Source organism: Borostomias antarcticus (genome assembly GCF_949987555.1).
Source record: "Borostomias antarcticus genome assembly, chromosome: 3".
Classification (NCBI taxonomy): domain Eukaryota; kingdom Metazoa; phylum Chordata; class Actinopteri; order Stomiiformes; family Stomiidae; genus Borostomias; species Borostomias antarcticus.
Genome location: NC_140236.1, coordinates 31440490 through 31457609, shown reverse-complemented (window position 1 = coordinate 31457609; position 17120 = coordinate 31440490). Strand labels below are relative to the sequence as shown.

Sequence of the window (17120 nt, the reverse complement as noted above, 5' to 3'; positions counted from 1 at the left end):
TTTATAAAATCCAGTGTGCTTGTTTTCTACAGTAAACACGTGCATAAACAGAGATCACCACTGAGGCCTTTCTTTAACTCAAGCCACATTTCTGTTTTGTTTCACAGGATGAAGCGAGAACACTGTCAAAACCCCAAAATGGACTAGTTCCTCCATCTCCTTCTCTGCCCTCTGAAGTGTTGTCGGTAAATCAACTATCCTCCCTCCTCCTCCAGCCAACATGAACGCCTCAGGCCGCCTCCCCAACGAGACGACCTCCGCGTGCTACTCCATCAACAGCCCTCCCTTCAATTACAACCACACCATCGCCTCCGCCTACTTCTCGGCGGTCTTCACCGCGCTGGGACTCAGCTCCAACCTCATCGCCTTCGTGGTGCTCCTCAAGACCTTCCATCGGACCCACAGCCGCTCGCGCTCCTCCTTCCTCATCTTCCTGTGCGGCCTGGTGGTGACGGACTTCATGGGCCTGCTGGTCACCGGCTCCATCGTGATCTCCTTCCATGTCACCAACTTCAACTGGCGCCGCCTGGACCCCCACTGCCACTTCTGCAACTTCATGGGCATGTCCATGGTCTTCTACGGCCTGTGCCCACTACTGCTGGGCGCGGCCATGGCGGTGGAACGCTTTGTCGGCATCAATCGGCCCTTCGCCCTCTCCGCCAGGATGTCCAAGAGCCGGGCAGCGTCCGTGGTGGTGATGGTGTGGGCGCTGGCCGGCGGCATAGCGCTGCTGCCCCTGGTGGGCGTGGGGAGCTACCACATGCAGAAGCCGGGCTCCTGGTGCTTCTTCAACATCAGCTCAGAGGGCAACGACCTGGCGTTCTCCCTGCTGTTCTCCATGGTGGGACTGCTGTCCATAGGGGTGTCCTTCCTGCTGAACACGGTCAGCGTGGTGACGCTCGTCAAGGTGTGCTGCGGCCAGGACAGCACGCAGCGCCGGCGCGATTACGAGGTGGAGATGATGGTGCAGCTTATCCTCATCATGGTGATTGCCTCCATCTGCTGGTGCCCCTTACTGGTGAGTGGTGTGGAACTACGCCCGTCTGGCACACCGGTCACATGACTTATAGTACACACTCACCTCAAACACATATCCAGCCATACAGTACAATACAGTACGTGTCCATAAGTATAGGCCAAATCCCGAGGTCTTGTCAGAGATGCTGTATTCAATGCACAGTGTTCTTTTTCCTATTTTCCTATTTCTGAAGGATATATATATATATATATATATATATATATATATATATATATATATATATATATATATATATCATGTTCTAAGGAAATCTCGCAGCCTATTCATTTAAGCAGTCCCAAAACCCCTTCACGTTTACACTTAAACTTCAGTTTGCACACACTGAGGTTCCCCTTCAGTGGATTAAACACTCATTTCTCTAAGTGTGCCCAACGGGGGACTTTATCAAAGTTATCAAATTCAATTGAGAAAACCCTCTCAGTTCTTTGGTAAGCAGTGTGTGTGTGTGTGTGTGTGTGTGTGTGTGTGTGTGTGTGTTGCCTCCTGTTTGGCCCAGGAAGTGCAGTTGGCCCAGTGTGTACTGTAGCTGTGTGTTGGGGGCTATGTGCTGCTGCCTGGTGATAAGGCCGGTCAGAGTGGACCATCTCCGGCTGACGCAGAGGGGGATATCCGGTGCACCCCGCCCCCACACCCACCCACCCTCACTCCCTCTCTGGCCTTCTGTTTCATTTTAGGTCCTCCGTCTCCTGTCCTGTTGTCTCAGTTTAATTTTGAAAGCATTTCCAAAGACGACAAGACATTGAAAAACCTATTTTTTGTGACGCAGCTCTGCCACACCGTTTTTCCCCCCTCCCCCATCTCTTTTTCTAAGCAGCCATGTTATCAGCTTACTTTGAGGGCCCAGACAATGTGTTAGTTTCGCATGGCTTGGTCTAAACCAGCAGGAAGCCAACTTTTATATGCCTCGTTTCGCTGTAGCAATGCATTTACATTAATCTGGCGGACCTCAAAGCCCCATAATGACTTCTCAAGCAGAAAGCTGGTGGACTTATAATACCAGCAGTACTTCTGTTCATGTTCAGTAAATCTTTATTTCAACACTTTTCTTGTTATGATTGTGATTTCGATTTTGGGGGTAGTTTGTTGTTTCCAGATGTTATAGGTATATCGTTGAGTTACCATTGGTCAATTAGGCACCTGTTCCAGGGCGTATCCACATGACCTGTATGTGTCTAAGCTAAATTAAAACACTTCAAACGTAGACTACTGTATGTACAGTAAGCCTGTGTCCAGCGTTAACCCAGTGTGCCTGTCCTGACCAGATCTATAGTCTGATGAAGTGCGGGTCCGCTGAGCCTGTAGAGACACATGCCATGCTATTGTTCCTCCGTCTGGCCACCTGCAATCAGATATGTGACCCCTGGATATACACCCTGGTGCGGGGGTCAAGACTAAGGCGAGTAAAAAATATGAAATTACAAAATAGCGCCCCCCATCATCATCGCTTACCTTACCTTTCAATATCATAACTGCTTGGGGCTGTGGCTGTCTGGCTTTGAAACTAAACCTTGAAACTGAAATTCCCGTGACCATGGCTACAGAGCTCTAGCAGTGTGTACACTACATTTACCCATAAGAACTTGATCTGGAGCATGCCCAGTCCAGACATCGGCCACTTGATCTGGAGCATGCCCAGTCCAGACATCGGCCACTTGATCTGGAGCATGCCCAGTCCAGACATCGGCCACTTGATCTGGAGCATGCCCAGTCCAGACAACGCCCCCTCACATGGTTTGTGTTTATTCCATGAAGCTGATAAACCATTCACAAAAGCGGCTTCAGCTCACGCTAGGATCCGCCCATTCACCTGCTTCAGTGCGGGCTGCGCCTCTGGACTAAATGCAAAAGAGCTGTGCGCACATCCAACCTTAGTAGACCGGGTGCTGGATCTTAGAGTACATACGTGAGAAGAGAGGAAAGATCCGCACACTGACATCTCCCGGTTCACTTTATTGAAAATATGCAACTTTTCGACCCTTAGGTCTTCATCAGGCAACTTCAAAGTTGCCTGATGAAGACCTCAGGGTCGAAATGTTGCATATTTTTAATAAATTGAACCGGGAGATATCAGTGTGCGGATCTTTCCTCTCTTCTTGCGCCTCTGGGCTAACCATGGAGTCTTCTCATCAAACTACTTATCATCCATCGTCATTATCACACATCATCCACGTTGCACGCATTGTCTACAAGCATTGACTAGATAACGTGAATGTGAATATTGTGGACACTATGCAAAGGTATGGTCATCAATGCATGTATCTGTTTCACCTCAGACGGTAGGCCTACAGTACTAGCCACCGGCTGCAATGCTGAGATCTAAGTCTGTGAGTTAACACAAAGCATTTAACTGAGATGCGTTTGGAAATAAAAGTGAATGGCTGGTAAACATTCCTAAAGGGATGAGCTTGTTAGCTAGCATCCTCCGCTCCCATAGCAGAATGCTGCGCTAATGCTAATTGGATGGCCGGGAGGCCTGAAGCATGTCTCACACGCACCTGTCTAGAGGAGAGGGATCTGTGTGTGATTCACGGTGTGCTTGGGCCGGGACCACAGAGACACAGGCCAACTTAACCAAGCCATGTACTCCCTGGGTGGGTGATAACACAGACATCTGTTCATCTCCATTTGTTTGTGTGTGTGTGTGTGTGTGTGTGTGTGTGTGTGTGTGTGTGTGTGTGTGTGTGTGTGTGTGTGTGTGTGTGTGTGTGTGTGTGTGTGTGCGCGTGTGTGTGTGTGTGTGTGTGTGTGTGTGTGTGTGTATGCATGTGTGCATGCGCATGTGTTTAACATATGTGTTTGAGTGTGTGCGTGTGTGTGTGTATATATATATGTGTGTGTGTGTGTGTAAGAGATAGAGAGAGAAAGAGAGAGAGAGTGTCTGTGTGGGCTCAAGCTGTTGTTCTCCCAATGTGTGCATTTGATCTGCTGACATCTCCCTAACCTGTTTGTCTTGTCTTCTCTCTCTTTGGCTCTCTCTCCTTCTGTTTTTCTCTTCCTCTCTCTCTCCTCTTTTTTATTGTGTTTTACTTTCACTTCATGGTCTCTATCTTTTTCGGACTCTCCTTATCTCTCTCTCTCTCTCTCTCTAACTCTCTCTCTCTCTCTACTACTCCCCCCCCCCCCCACCCCCTCTGCTCCACAGGTGTTTATTGCGCAGACTGTGCTTTCGAGGAGTCGACTCCAGATTCGCTACCTCCTCCTCTGGCTCCGCTTTGCGACCTGGAACCAGATCCTAGACCCCTGGGTCTACATCCTGTTCCGCCGCGCCGTCCTCAAGCGTGTCTACCCCCGCATGGACTGGTCCCGGGGCTCCATCATGTCCATGTACCCCTCCATCTCCGGCACCCTCCGCAGGCTCACCCGCGCCTCCCTTGCGGGAGGCCTGGAGCCCAGGGGAGCGGGAGGGGGAGCGGGAGGGGGAGGGGACAGCCAAGCCGAGCACACGCTCCATCCTGTGAAGGCCCCGCCCCCCTCACCATGACTGGGTTAGATGCGGCCTGGCCTCAATGGCTTTGGGGCAGTACATTTAGTTAGTTTGGTTGTTGACATGTTGGTATAAGGAGAGGGGCATGCTACTCTTTGGATTTTCAGATTTTATTGACACAAGGAGAATGACACTTTGCAATAGTGAAAATGAATGAAAATGTCGGCCGCAGAAATTGTATGCTTTGTAAAACAGTTCCACTGATAAAGGCTTTGTGGCCGCTGGAGTTTACGTCCTTACAACTTCTTCATGTTTATTTTAGCACCAAGCCCAGCCTGTGTTTTGCGATAGCTCATTAGTAGTGCTTACACTGACTCCCACTGAAGCCACCCATGCTGAAAATGTATCACTCAATGACTATAAATGGGTTAGGATAAAAGTATGTTCCTGGTGGCAGTTATGTTCGTGATTATGGACATGAGGTATTCAGTCAATTTTTCACACTGTCTTGTGTGCTGATATTGTGCCGTTAGTGTGTTTAGAAGATGTAAGCAGTATTTGACAGCAGCATCTGGTCTGAATCAGAACTCAGTGCAGTGTCACTGTTCCAGTACCAAACAGCTCTTGGACTCATCGTTATGTTCCCCAAGAATACAAACCCGGTCAGCTACCATGCTAAAAACTGTCTGGGAATGAGCAGGAGTGTATCTGTGTGTGACCTGTGTGACCTGTGTGTCTCTGTGCACGTGTCTGTTAAGTGTCTGTGTGTGTATGTGAGTGTGTGCGTGCACAGATGTTTGTCTCCGTGCACATGTCTGCTGAGTGTGTGTGTGTATGTGTGTGTGAGTTAGTGTGTGTATGAGTGAATGTGTCCAGATGTTTGTCTTTGTGCACATGTCTGTTCAGTGTGTGCGTGTGTCTGTATCTGTGTGTGTGAGTTACTGTGTGTGTCCAGACGTGTGTGACTCTGCCGTGTACGTGTTTGCATACACTCCCCTGATGCACTGCAGATGTTCAACTGGAACGTTTACAGTATGAGCGTCAATACAGTATCGCTGACAGGAACATCACGAACACGTCCACTGGCTCAGCAGCTCTCATTTCACAGGTAGTATTCCCTGTATGTCTGTGTGTTCTCACCCCTTAAAGTGAATCTGACTCCCATGTACTCTGGCTGAGATCACACTGTATCAGGCCATGGTCACAACGTATTGAAGGCAAATTATGTAGTGAAAGTTGCACCTATTACAGTTTAAAACAAGAGTAAAAACACATACAAAACAACTGTGACCAATGATATCACTATGGACACATGATTGTTTAAATGTTATTTGAGCACACTAAGATATATTCTTAATTTGTAAGTGCAGTATTACAGATTTATTTTAGGATGATGGGATACTTGACCCAATGTGTAGATGTCAATTGGTAGTGGTAGACTTTCAAGTGTGAAAACAGTATTTATTTGATATGATTTGTTAAAGGATTATATGCTAAACATTACAGTTAAATCACTTCATGTATATTGCATTGTTGCACAGCTTTTGCACGTGATTTGCTTCTGTTTTAGAGAAATGTGCCTAGAGTGTGTGGATGTTCATTTGGAAGATGGTCTTACCTACATAAAATAGATGTATTGTCAGTAAAATAGATGTATTGTCAGTGTACATACAGTAGAAGTTGGCATTATTGTAAAATGTATGGCATGTGCTCTTCTCTTCCAAGGGAAATAAAACTGAACACAAAATGAAAAAAGCGTGCAATCAAGGAAAGGTTTGCTTCACGTTGTGTTATTGGAGATTACATGATATAAGTTACTTTAGATTTGTTTCCCTGTTAGTTGAAACAGGTGCTCCGTGCACACACAAGGACTTAAGAGGATTACCTATAATGTTTTTATTACTAATTTAAATAGATAGATACAGAACAGATGAAATATACCTTATATCTTCAGGTCTTCATAGAGTAGTTCTTCATTAGCTTTGGAGCAAACAATATTTCTATCCTAAAATTACCACAAAATAATGTGTTCCAAGTACAGCGACAACAATGAGGTCATTGTGACAAACACTCAACAAACTTTTAAAACCAACACATTTATACATTTATGATTCAAAATGGGTATGTTTTTTTTCATTTGCACACAAATATGTATAATCCCTATTTACATTCAGCTCCTGAAACATACCACTTATAATAATAGAAAATAGATAAAGATAAAGATAATGTAGAAGACTTCAGATGAAGAAATCATTTGATGATTGACCCTTTACCAAAGGCCTTTTACTATAAAGCTAAGGAAGATCATGATAGAGTTAATGTCAGAAGAATATGAAGACCTTCATTTCTCAGGCAACGAGAAGGAAAAAGATAAGAGCTCAAGCTTCAAGTGTGTTTTCTAATGGTCTTTCTGCCATATTAGGCTACATTGTCACATTGTTGTTGTTTTTAAATGTTATTGTTAAATACTGTATGCATGATGCATTTCCTGGCAGTAAAATGTCTGTGGGCCAGATAGCTTTCTGGTTGTAATAATTGATCATAACTTATGTTGGAAACCACACATAAATAATGTTAAAACAAAAATGTCTAAAACCATTGCAATATTGTATAAAACTAAAGATATCTTGAATCAGAAATCACTATATATACTGTATTATTCTCTCATAGGTTCCATACATTACATTACCTACTGTGTGGAGGTATAGGGTAACACAAAACCAACACTAATCCAATTTCATGTTATAAAAAGCTATAAGAATTGTCAATCGAGCGGATTACTATGAACCAACCAATGCACTATTTATTAATTTACATGCTCTGAAATTCTGTAATCTAGTGGATCTTAAAACTGCACAGATAATGTACAAAGCACAAAACAATCGACTTCCTAGCTGTATTCAGAGGCAGTTTGAAATTATAGAGAGCAAGTACGAACTTAGGGGAATAGGTATAGTATGTTCAAAAAAAGAACTAGGGCATGAAAAATGTAAAAAATAGATGTATGGGGGAAACTTGTGGAATAGTTGTCCCCGGGAACTAAGAATGTGTAGAGCAATGTAAAAAAAAAAAAATTCAAAACAAGGTGGTAAACAAATATAAAACTGATCTTCAGTATTGTGTATGAAAGGTTGTGTATGAAACGTTATGTATTTCCGTCTCTTTTGTTCTTTGTATAGCCATAGTAGTGAAAGGGTTGGAATACATTTTTTATTGCCTAGTGGAATAAGTTGTATGGGGTAAAATAATAAGCTAAAACTTCAGCCTACACCTTTCCCGTCTATATTTTTTATTTGTGTTTCTGTGTTTTGTCTTATTGCTATTTGTATGTTTGTATGTGTATTCATTTTGGAGAGTTGTTATAAAGGACCGAAATGAACTACTACTACTACTACTACTACTACTACTACTACTATTACTACTACTACTACTACTACTACTACTACTACTACTACTACTATTACTACTATTACTACTACTACTACTACTACTACTACTATTACTACTACTACTACTACTACTACTACTACTACTACTACTATTACTACTACTACTATTACTTATACTACTAACAACTGTAAAGTGTGTTTCTGTGGGGAAATGTGTGGTTGTTTCCATTAGACATTTACTTGCAGTATGGAGATGTTGGAATGCTTGGAATGCTCTCCAGGGGGAGTCACTGCTGGGAGACTGCAGATGGCATCAGTAAAGTTAAATGAGCAGCCATGCAGTATGGGGAGAAGTACATAGGTTCACAGTCTGGGTTGCTCGGCATTGTTTGTGGGTGTTGGTGTTATATCAAAATGTAGAACTTCTGGTGTAGCCTAAATGTGCCCTCTCCCCTTTGCTGTTTGTCCTTGTAACCTCCAAATCTGGAATACACAGCCTCTTATCTCACTTCCTGCTTTCAGAGATGGATTTTTGATTACTTCCTCCACTGTTTGCATTCCTGTACCATCACATGATGCTTGTGTGGTGAACATGAACAACTAGCACCACACGCACCATTAGGGTCTTCACCTAATATGCTGTGTACTATTCTCATTATATAGCATGTCAAAGCAAACATTCACAATGTTATCATAAACGATGCCCGCAGCGATTGAGTTAAAACTGTACTTAATTGCCGTCACGGAAAGGGAGTGAAGGTTTGCAGTAGACCTCCCTACAACCTCCCATTCTTCACATCACCGATAGCTCCCCACACGTCGAACAGGAACACATCGGGAAAGGCAAAGTCACCCAACACTGAATCTAGGGCCTCAGCAAAGTCATCAGGGTTCTTCTTATCTTTGCCTGCCTCCACAATGGTGGTAGCTGCCAGAAAGAGTGGGGGGAAATAGTCATAATACATCCTGTCCACTGTATGTACATGTATAGGGATGTGGTAAACTGTTAAATCGTGAGTCATGATTTTCTGTTCCTTGTTCATGTTTTTCTCTATCATGTTTTATGGGATATCGGCAGTCTGACAGATAGAAGAGAGAGAGAGTGATTTAACTCAGAAACTAAACAGAGTTTGCAAGGGCTTGTCACAAATATCTCTGGCAAATGTTTCCAGGTTTATATTTAGAAGCAAGTTAATTTTCTCTCCAGAAAAATGTCTGACTTAAGTGGCATCCAAAAACCCTCAATTAGAGCAAGAAGCAGAAGGTAGTTACAGTATGTGTCGTTACAAGATACAAAGCAACACTGGCGTAATTCCAGATTTTATAGTAACATTGGTCTTTTAATCCATTTAACCGTCTGATTATGGGAAATGAGCTAGTTCATATTGTTGTTGGTGTGAAACCTTTAAATGAATGGTCTCTTACCTAGCTCAAGGTCTCTGATACCCATGTAACTCTCCAGCAGGTCATCCACTTTCTTCGTGGCCCTCTCTTCAAACTCATTCGGCTGGTGAGAAGTCAAGGATGAGCGTGTTTAATGACAGGAATGCTTTTGGCCCCCCAGGCAGGCTGTAAATATTGGCAGTGAGTTCAAACGCTCAGCATTTTAGTGTGTCCGTACAAATTCTTAAACATTTTCCCATGCAAATAAAGGCAATAGTCACATACAAGGGAGAAGGTTGCTGGGGTTATTATTGCACCTTTGCACTGGCCGAGGCTTTGCTCAAGTGTTCCCTGACCCTGACAACCAAAAGACTAATGAAGACTGATGAACGCACGATAACATCGAGTGGGATCAACAAAGGGTGTGGGAGCTAACATTGGGTTTCAAGAGGTTCACAAGTAGCACAACTATGTGTGTGTGTGTGTGTGTGTGTTTGTTTGTTTGTGTGGGTGAATGCATGTGTGTGTGCGTGCATGCTTGTGTGCGTGCTTGTGTACAGTACTGTATGAGCGTGCATGTGTGTGTGTGTGTGTGTGTGTGTGTGCTGGCCTGCATGTGTGTGTGTGTGTGTGTGTGTGTGTGTGTGTGTGTGTGGTCTGGTGGTCAGATGAGCCACTGTGCAGGTCAATGTCCAGTGGAGTGTGTGAAATGAAGCTCACCACTTCCTGAACAGTGGCAGATCCCTTGGACCGCAGACGCAGAGTCTCCTTCCCGTTCACCATCTTACCCTCGCTGGACTTGGGTGCCCTCGTCCTCATGCCAATCATGTCTGCACACACACAAACACAAACACACACGAACACAAACAAACACAAACACACACAAACACACACAGGACAAATACTGCTTTAGAGCACCGACAGCTCAATCTCACACATCTTTCTGTGAGCTCAAAATATCAGACCAAAGGAAATCCTCGGTACTAGGTGTGGTGGAGGGGGCTCACACAATGCACAACATTAAGTCTGCACTCTATCAGTACGGCATTCGTGCAGATGTTGTGACATAAGTTATGAGAAATGGCCTAGTGAGTAGTCCTGTTCCAGTCATTTGAATGAATGTGGAAATTATTGTCTGAGTAGGACTTTCCTGTTTGGCCCAGGTCAACCAAACAGAGCAAATACAATGGATTGTTTTGTTATGGTTTTATAAGTAATATTTTCCATAGAGAGAGATGAAAGTGTTCACCAGATGTGTATGAGACCTAAATCAACAGGTCGAATGAGAATGAATCCCCAAAGGTGGCCAATAACTGCAAACTTTATAGAGCTTTTAATTTGATTCAACCCTTGGCCACAATATCCCCTATTATAATTGTGAGCCAACCGAAAAGAGGTACAGATAATCAGCATGGTTTTCTCTGTCATAGACTATGCGACCAGCAGTCTGTCAAACTCAGCAGTGTGCATTGAAAAGGGTAATTCCATTCTTGTAATTCCAACCATTCTAAGCATGAAATGTAATCCAATATTTTTCAAATATCCAATTGGTTAAAAAGGCCTTTCAATTATTAACAGCCTTTACTGTCTTACCTGTAGATAGAGTAAGATATTGGCTGACAGGTTCATTCAGTGTGCATGCGTTTCTGCCTAGTTTGCCAGCTGTTCCAGGTAATTTAACTAACTTTGCAATGTATTTTGCAACTTCAATTTCATGACCTCAAAAATGTCTCTACATTTGGCAGTTGGCATCTACTGTAGTGAAATAACTAGAGTAGCTAACTTATTTCAACCACATTTAGCTATTTCTACTACAAGAGCAGAAGATAATATCCACACCATCAGACTTAAGTGATGCTGATTATCCATGGGAAGTGAGTACATGAGATGTGGGGCTAGATTGCTGTCTATGTCTAGATTGCTGCTCGATAAGGAAAAGACTATTTATCGCCCTCAGGTATTGGCTCCAACCCGCCCCTGTCTAATTTGTCCTGAAGAAGCCATTTTCCACAAGAGGCCGTCTGGTTTTCCTTCCTTCCTTGTGAAAGAATGAGATACTGTCAATATGGCCTTATTCACCCCGCTTACAGTAATGGAGGAAGTACATATGTGTTTTTCTAGTTCTCTCAGGAACATTTAGTTCAGTGCTGACAGCGTGTTGTATTGTAGTAGGAGTGACTCTTGTTTGGGTGGGTTGTAAGAGGGAGCTTCCGGTTCCTGGCAGCTCAAACTCATTCGGCTGGTGAGAAGTCAAGGATGAGCGTGTTTAATGACAGGAATGTTTTTGGCCCCCCAGGCAGGCTGTAAATATTGGCAGTGAGTTCAAACGCTCAGCATTTTAGTGTGTCCGTACAAATTCTTAAACATTTTCCCATGCAAATAAAGGCAATAGTCACATACAAGGGAGAAGGTTGCTGGGGTTATTATTGCACCTTTGCATTGGCCGAGGCTTTGCTCAAGTGTTCCCTGACCCTGACAACCAAAAGACTAATGAAGACTGATGAACGCAAGATAACATCGAGTGGGATCAACAAAGGGTGTGGGAGCTAACATCAGGTTTCAAGAGGTTCACAAGTAGCACAACCATGTGTGTGTCTGTGTGTGTGTGTGTCTGTGTGTGTGTGTGTGTGTGTGTGTGTGTGTGTGTGTGTGTGTGTGTGTGTGTGTGTGTGTGTGTGTGTGTGTGTGTGTGTGTGTGTGTGTGTGCGATTCCTGGCAGCTCTCTGAACCACTGAAATTGATTTCGTTCTTCCACAAATAAGTGAGTATAGTTGCACTTGTAAGGTGTGTAAGCTTTTGTTTCAGCCCAGAAATTTTGTTTATTTGTTTATTTAAAGGATCCCAATTAGCTAATGCCATGGCAAACAATGGCTCAATGGCTAGTCTTCCTGGGGCCACACACAACAAACATTACAGCAAAAATACATTAACACAGTAACAATTCATACATTACATGAACAATGAAACCATAAACACAGATTCCCCTGCTATTGTTCAGCCTGTCACAAAACAGTAATTGGCCAAGATTTCATCATTGAACTGTAACACATTTTTGTGATGCTTCCTCTACTAAAAGCCAATCGATCACTTTTTAGGGTTGTTCAGCTTTATGGCCAGAGGAGGGAGCCTTTTCTGAACAGTTCAATTAAAGATTATGTTGTCTCAAACCAGACAAGCCTGAGGTTATGAGATAACCTCAGTCAGGTCGTGTCTAGTTTGAGATTACATGATCTTTGTAGGGTGTGTTTATCACTGCACCTTACTAAATAAGTGTAACTCACCAAAGGCTTTCTTGGGTCCCACTAGGCGCAGAGTGAAAGGTGTTCCCCTTGCTTGTTCTTTTAGCATCTTAGCCACCTCATAGTGTCGACACCCTACGATGCTCTGGTCATTGATGGCCTCGATGTGGTCGCCCACGCACACAGTCTTCAGCTGATCAATGGTACTACCCTCCTTTATCCTCTGTAGAAAAGAAAGAAAGAAAGAAAGAAAGAAAGAAAGAAAAAAGAAAGAAAGAAAGAAAGAAAGAAAGAAAGAAAGAAAGAAAGAAAGAAAGAAAGAAAGAAAAAATAAAGAAAGAAAGAAAGAAAGAAAGAAAGAAAGAAAGAAAGAAAGAAAGCATATGATCATGTTGTTGTATTGTATTGCATTTTGTATTGTATTATATACTGTGAGTACATCATTGTAAAGATTAAAGTGCATGATTTTTTTTTTCTGTGGTGACCCACCTTAATGAAAGCATATCCAGCTCCGTTGTCTGTTATGGTGAGTCCCAGGGCATCCTCTGTCTTGGTGACCTCAACCTCCTTGGTCTCCCCCCTCACATGGGCAAAGATGAAGTCCTCCAGGCCTATCTGCCCCCCGAGGAGCTTCTGCATGTCCACCTTGTGGGAGTTCAGGGTGCAGAAGAGGATCTATGGAAACATATACATGGAGAACAAATTTCTAGATGTTCACAGGTGTTGGTTATGCATGGCATTTCTGCTGTGCTATGACACACACAGTATTGACATATTAAAGAATACTGACACCACAGGACTCACACACAAATATTAATAAAAAATGTGATATGGGCACATACATAAGCTTACAGTAACAGGTGTTTTATTTTATTTATTTGACCTTTATTTAACCAGATAGAATCAATTGAGAACTACTTCTCATTTTCAATGATGACCTGGCCAAGAGGCCGCAGCAAAAATAAATACATACAAACAAACAGAAATACACACGGTCAACACAGAACAATACATACATTACATGAGAACAGCAAATCAAAGATAAATACATAAAAATAAAGTCAACTAGTACTATGTGTGAAAGGAGAGGGAGGGTGTCCTCTTCTTGGTGTGCAATGCACAATTGTAACAGCAGAGGTCAGTGTGGTTCCTTTTATTTCATTTAGAGAATCTTGGGGCCATTTTGTGATCAACTCATATGCAGAGGTTGCTGTAAAGTTCTGCTCATAGTGGGTTATTGTGCTTACCAGCTTATTGGGTTACCAGCTCTTTTCCTTCTTTCTTTAGGTCTTTAGCACATATCATCATCATCATCATCATCATCATCATCATCATCATCATCATCATTACAATGTAAGGACATAATACATTATTGTAAGATGTGCAAAGAGGTCACCCCAAGAATGCTAATTAGAGCTTGTAATAGGGGTCCCTATCTCATGACCAACATAGCAGTGTTTAAGCAGTTAGCTGGTTAAACGTTGGGTACAAACAATAATCAAACAAACAGGTGTATAACAGACAGAACAGGTATTTAACAGACAAGACAATACCAGCAAACATCACATTACACCATATAACGTTACAGTAGTTTATGTGAGGTTCAAATAAGGTTTTGTAGAGGATGAGAGATGAAGAGAGTGGGATAAAGTGTCTCAGCTTGAAAAATAAGCCAACCTATTTAGATCGTTTTTCGATAGGCCATCAATATGGCATCTAAAATTCAAAATTTCGTCAATGAGGATTCCTGCATTGATCATGGCCATCAACCACTAAATGGGAGTGAATTGAATCACATGTGTAAATTAAACTTTGCCCTCTTAGTAGATGTAGGAGTTGCCATGTCTGTCCTCATGTAATCTCTCACAATGGCACATAAGTCATCCTTTTTGCCTCGATTTCTAGCCAGATGTCCTTGACTTTAGTTCAAGGACAGTCATAAATCTATCTAATCCAAATGTTCTGTTCCGTGTAGGGGTACTGGACTAGGGTTGTGCCCTACTGACTCCAAGGACAATATGATTGTGTTCCCACTCATGTGAAGAGTCAGTCATGCTATCAATATCAATATACCTGACCTTGTCCTCACTGGACACTGATATACTGTACATGCCAATATGCTAATGAGACAAACACCACCAAGATAGTGGCTACCCCCATAAACTACTCAAGGTCACATAAAGGGTTTGCATTCATTCATTCATTCATTCATTCATTCATTCATTCATTCATTCATTCATTCATTCATATCAATCTACCCATCAGTCATGAACCTTGAAATCAAGCAGTGCTGACAATATAGGGAGTTCTATAACAGATAACGTTCTATGATTTGCAATATCTACCTTATATTGTAGCAACTGATAGCTCTGTCATACTACATCGAGGTCTACTTGAAGGGGTAGTGAGCTATTTTGGACATTTAGCGCTGTTTCTGGTCTGTCTACCATGAACCTGAAACATAGAGACCATAATTTCACTGATTGTTCCGGTATTGAGCTAGTTGCAGTTTTCAAGGCTACAATGGAAGTCTTCCCCTAACTTCCCCTTCCCCTAACCCCCCCCCCCCCCCCACCAAGTTCTACATGCATGCGATGATTTTAGACAGTCATTTACACTGATGCACAGACATCTATAGACAGACCCTGAATCAGTTTAACAATTATAACGTAATCATTTCACAGTAATTAACACATTATACTCTCTCCACATGTTTTCTATATGAAGCCTTTTCAAAACATTATATCCCACTGGTAAAGAGCTAACAATGGGTCTCTCTATTCGATAACACTGTCCCCTCTAGCTCAGATGGCCTCTGGCTGGGAGCTGTATGCTGACATTGAGACGGCAGCAGCATGCTGTGTGCCCAGCCATGACCCACTAATGGTTCAGGAGGCCAGATCTGTGGATTTCTCTCAAGGACAACATCCTCTCCAGGTGCCTGCTACAACATTATTAGAGAGTCCTGGACCAATTATGGGTGATTTTTTCACAGAAGCACACATGCACAGGTAATATGAAGGCTTGGTTAAAAACTAACTTAGATATTTGTCATTTGTAAAATCGTGACATTTGAATTGTCAATGTTTTTTTTAGATAGCTAGATGGATTTCTTTCCTATAATGTTGCTGTACTGTGACTTCTGATCTTCAATGCCATTATATTTCATAGCATACGTACCTATTCCATCAATTATATTTTATCAAAAGTACACACATTATTTAATTATCACCAAGTCTTGTGAAAGGTATCCAGTGCAAATGTTCTAAAATCACAACATGGAAACAAGACTAACTTGAAACCTTTCACCTTTTTCAGATGGGTGTTTAATCAGAAATAGATATCCATGTAACCTACACTGGGCCTATTTTCACAATGTCACAACTATGGCCAACTATAGGCTCTATGATAACCAAACCAACCAGCTAAAATCACCAACAAACACTTGAGCTTCTCTTACCTCCGAGGGGGAGATATTAAACACCTCAGCGATCTTGGCATACAGCTCCTTGACATTGGTAAATCCATGGATGCGACCTGTGGGGCTCCCGTGGGCCAACTGGGTGTGGAAGACAAGCCTGGGTCTCGGGTACTCCGGTGGCCCAGGTGGAGGTGGTGAAGAGGGGGGCAGCGGTGGGGCAGAGGGCACCACACCCTCCTGGTTCTTCTCCTCATCCATGGTCCCCGGAGCTGTGGGATCCTGCTCCTGCGGGCTCATAGCCTCCCCGTTCTGCATTGGCCCCTGGTCTGTCTTCTCCCCAATCTTCTGGGAGCCCTGGATGCTGCCCTGCCTGGCCACACCGAAAAAAAGAGTCTCCCCTAACCCTCCCCCCCTCCTCCCTCCCCCACCTGACCTGGGGGTGTTGCTGAATTAGTGATGAGAGTCGCCAGGTAACGGCAGCAAAAGGAGGCCTGCTCAGCCCTACCTGGTGGAAACCTGACACCAACTAAGCGAGGGATCGTATGTATCTGCGATACCGGAGCCTCGGGGCACCCAGGTGGAACAAGCACATCACACCAGGTACAAGTCACCTTGGTAAACGTTGCTCGACTGCTATAATGCTTTATACCAGGCCAGCCTGGGCCTCAAAGGGACTCTTCTCACATGTCCCTGAATAGCATTGCACAACATTAGCCTCTATGAGGTTGAACATACAGTACCAGTCTTCATCCTGGAAAAAACTCCCAAACTGTGCCACCAAAACTTGGGGGACTCAGGCAGTGACCCAATGTAGGAGGTAAGATGATACCCTGGGCTGGGAGTGAAGTCCCCCCTATCCTCATTAATGAAGATATTATGCTTGTCAGGGTGACCTTTCTGACCCCACAGTCAGCCCACAGATACACAAGAAGCCTACTTAGACTGATAAATGGATATTAAATTCAAGGCAATGTTTCAGTGCCTTGAGAGTGTATTTACACAGCTCTGAAATTTACACAGTTCTGGAATGTTCCTGAAAAAATATTTTTTTTCCCCCCCCGAAACACAAGAAGGTCCCAGTACAACAAACAATGATGGTGCACTTCAGTGAGTTAATTGAAATTGGAGGGTGGGCTATTGAAACAGTGTTTGTCTGATCACTCATCCGTCCTATGAGATGTACCCAAAGTTTTGCTTAAGTTTATCCACACAAAAAAAAAACTTT

General features: G+C 43.2%; 2 protein-coding genes across 2 annotated transcripts; one reads left to right on the top strand and one right to left on the bottom strand.

Annotated features, from left to right (window-relative positions):
• Nucleotides 1–217: 217 nt before the first annotated feature.
• On the top strand, nucleotides 218–4520 carry tbxa2r (thromboxane A2 receptor; the record flags this gene model as incomplete). Its single annotated transcript, XM_084436135.1, has 2 exons — nucleotides 218–1018; nucleotides 4182–4520. Exons 1-2 carry the CDS (start codon nucleotides 221–223, stop codon nucleotides 4518–4520), a joined length of 1137 nt encoding a protein of 378 aa, XP_084292261.1. The 5' UTR covers nucleotides 218–220.
• Nucleotides 4521–8628: 4108 nt separating this feature from the next.
• On the bottom strand, nucleotides 8629–16210 carry gipc3 (GIPC PDZ domain containing family, member 3; the record flags this gene model as incomplete). Its single annotated transcript, XM_084436134.1, has 6 exons — nucleotides 8629–8780; nucleotides 9278–9359; nucleotides 9956–10065; nucleotides 12517–12697; nucleotides 12964–13149; nucleotides 15935–16210. The coding sequence occupies 6 exons, from the start codon at nucleotides 16208–16210 to the stop codon at nucleotides 8629–8631; spliced, it is 987 nt and encodes a 328-aa protein (XP_084292260.1).
• Between the last annotated feature and the right edge of the window lie 910 nt (nucleotides 16211–17120).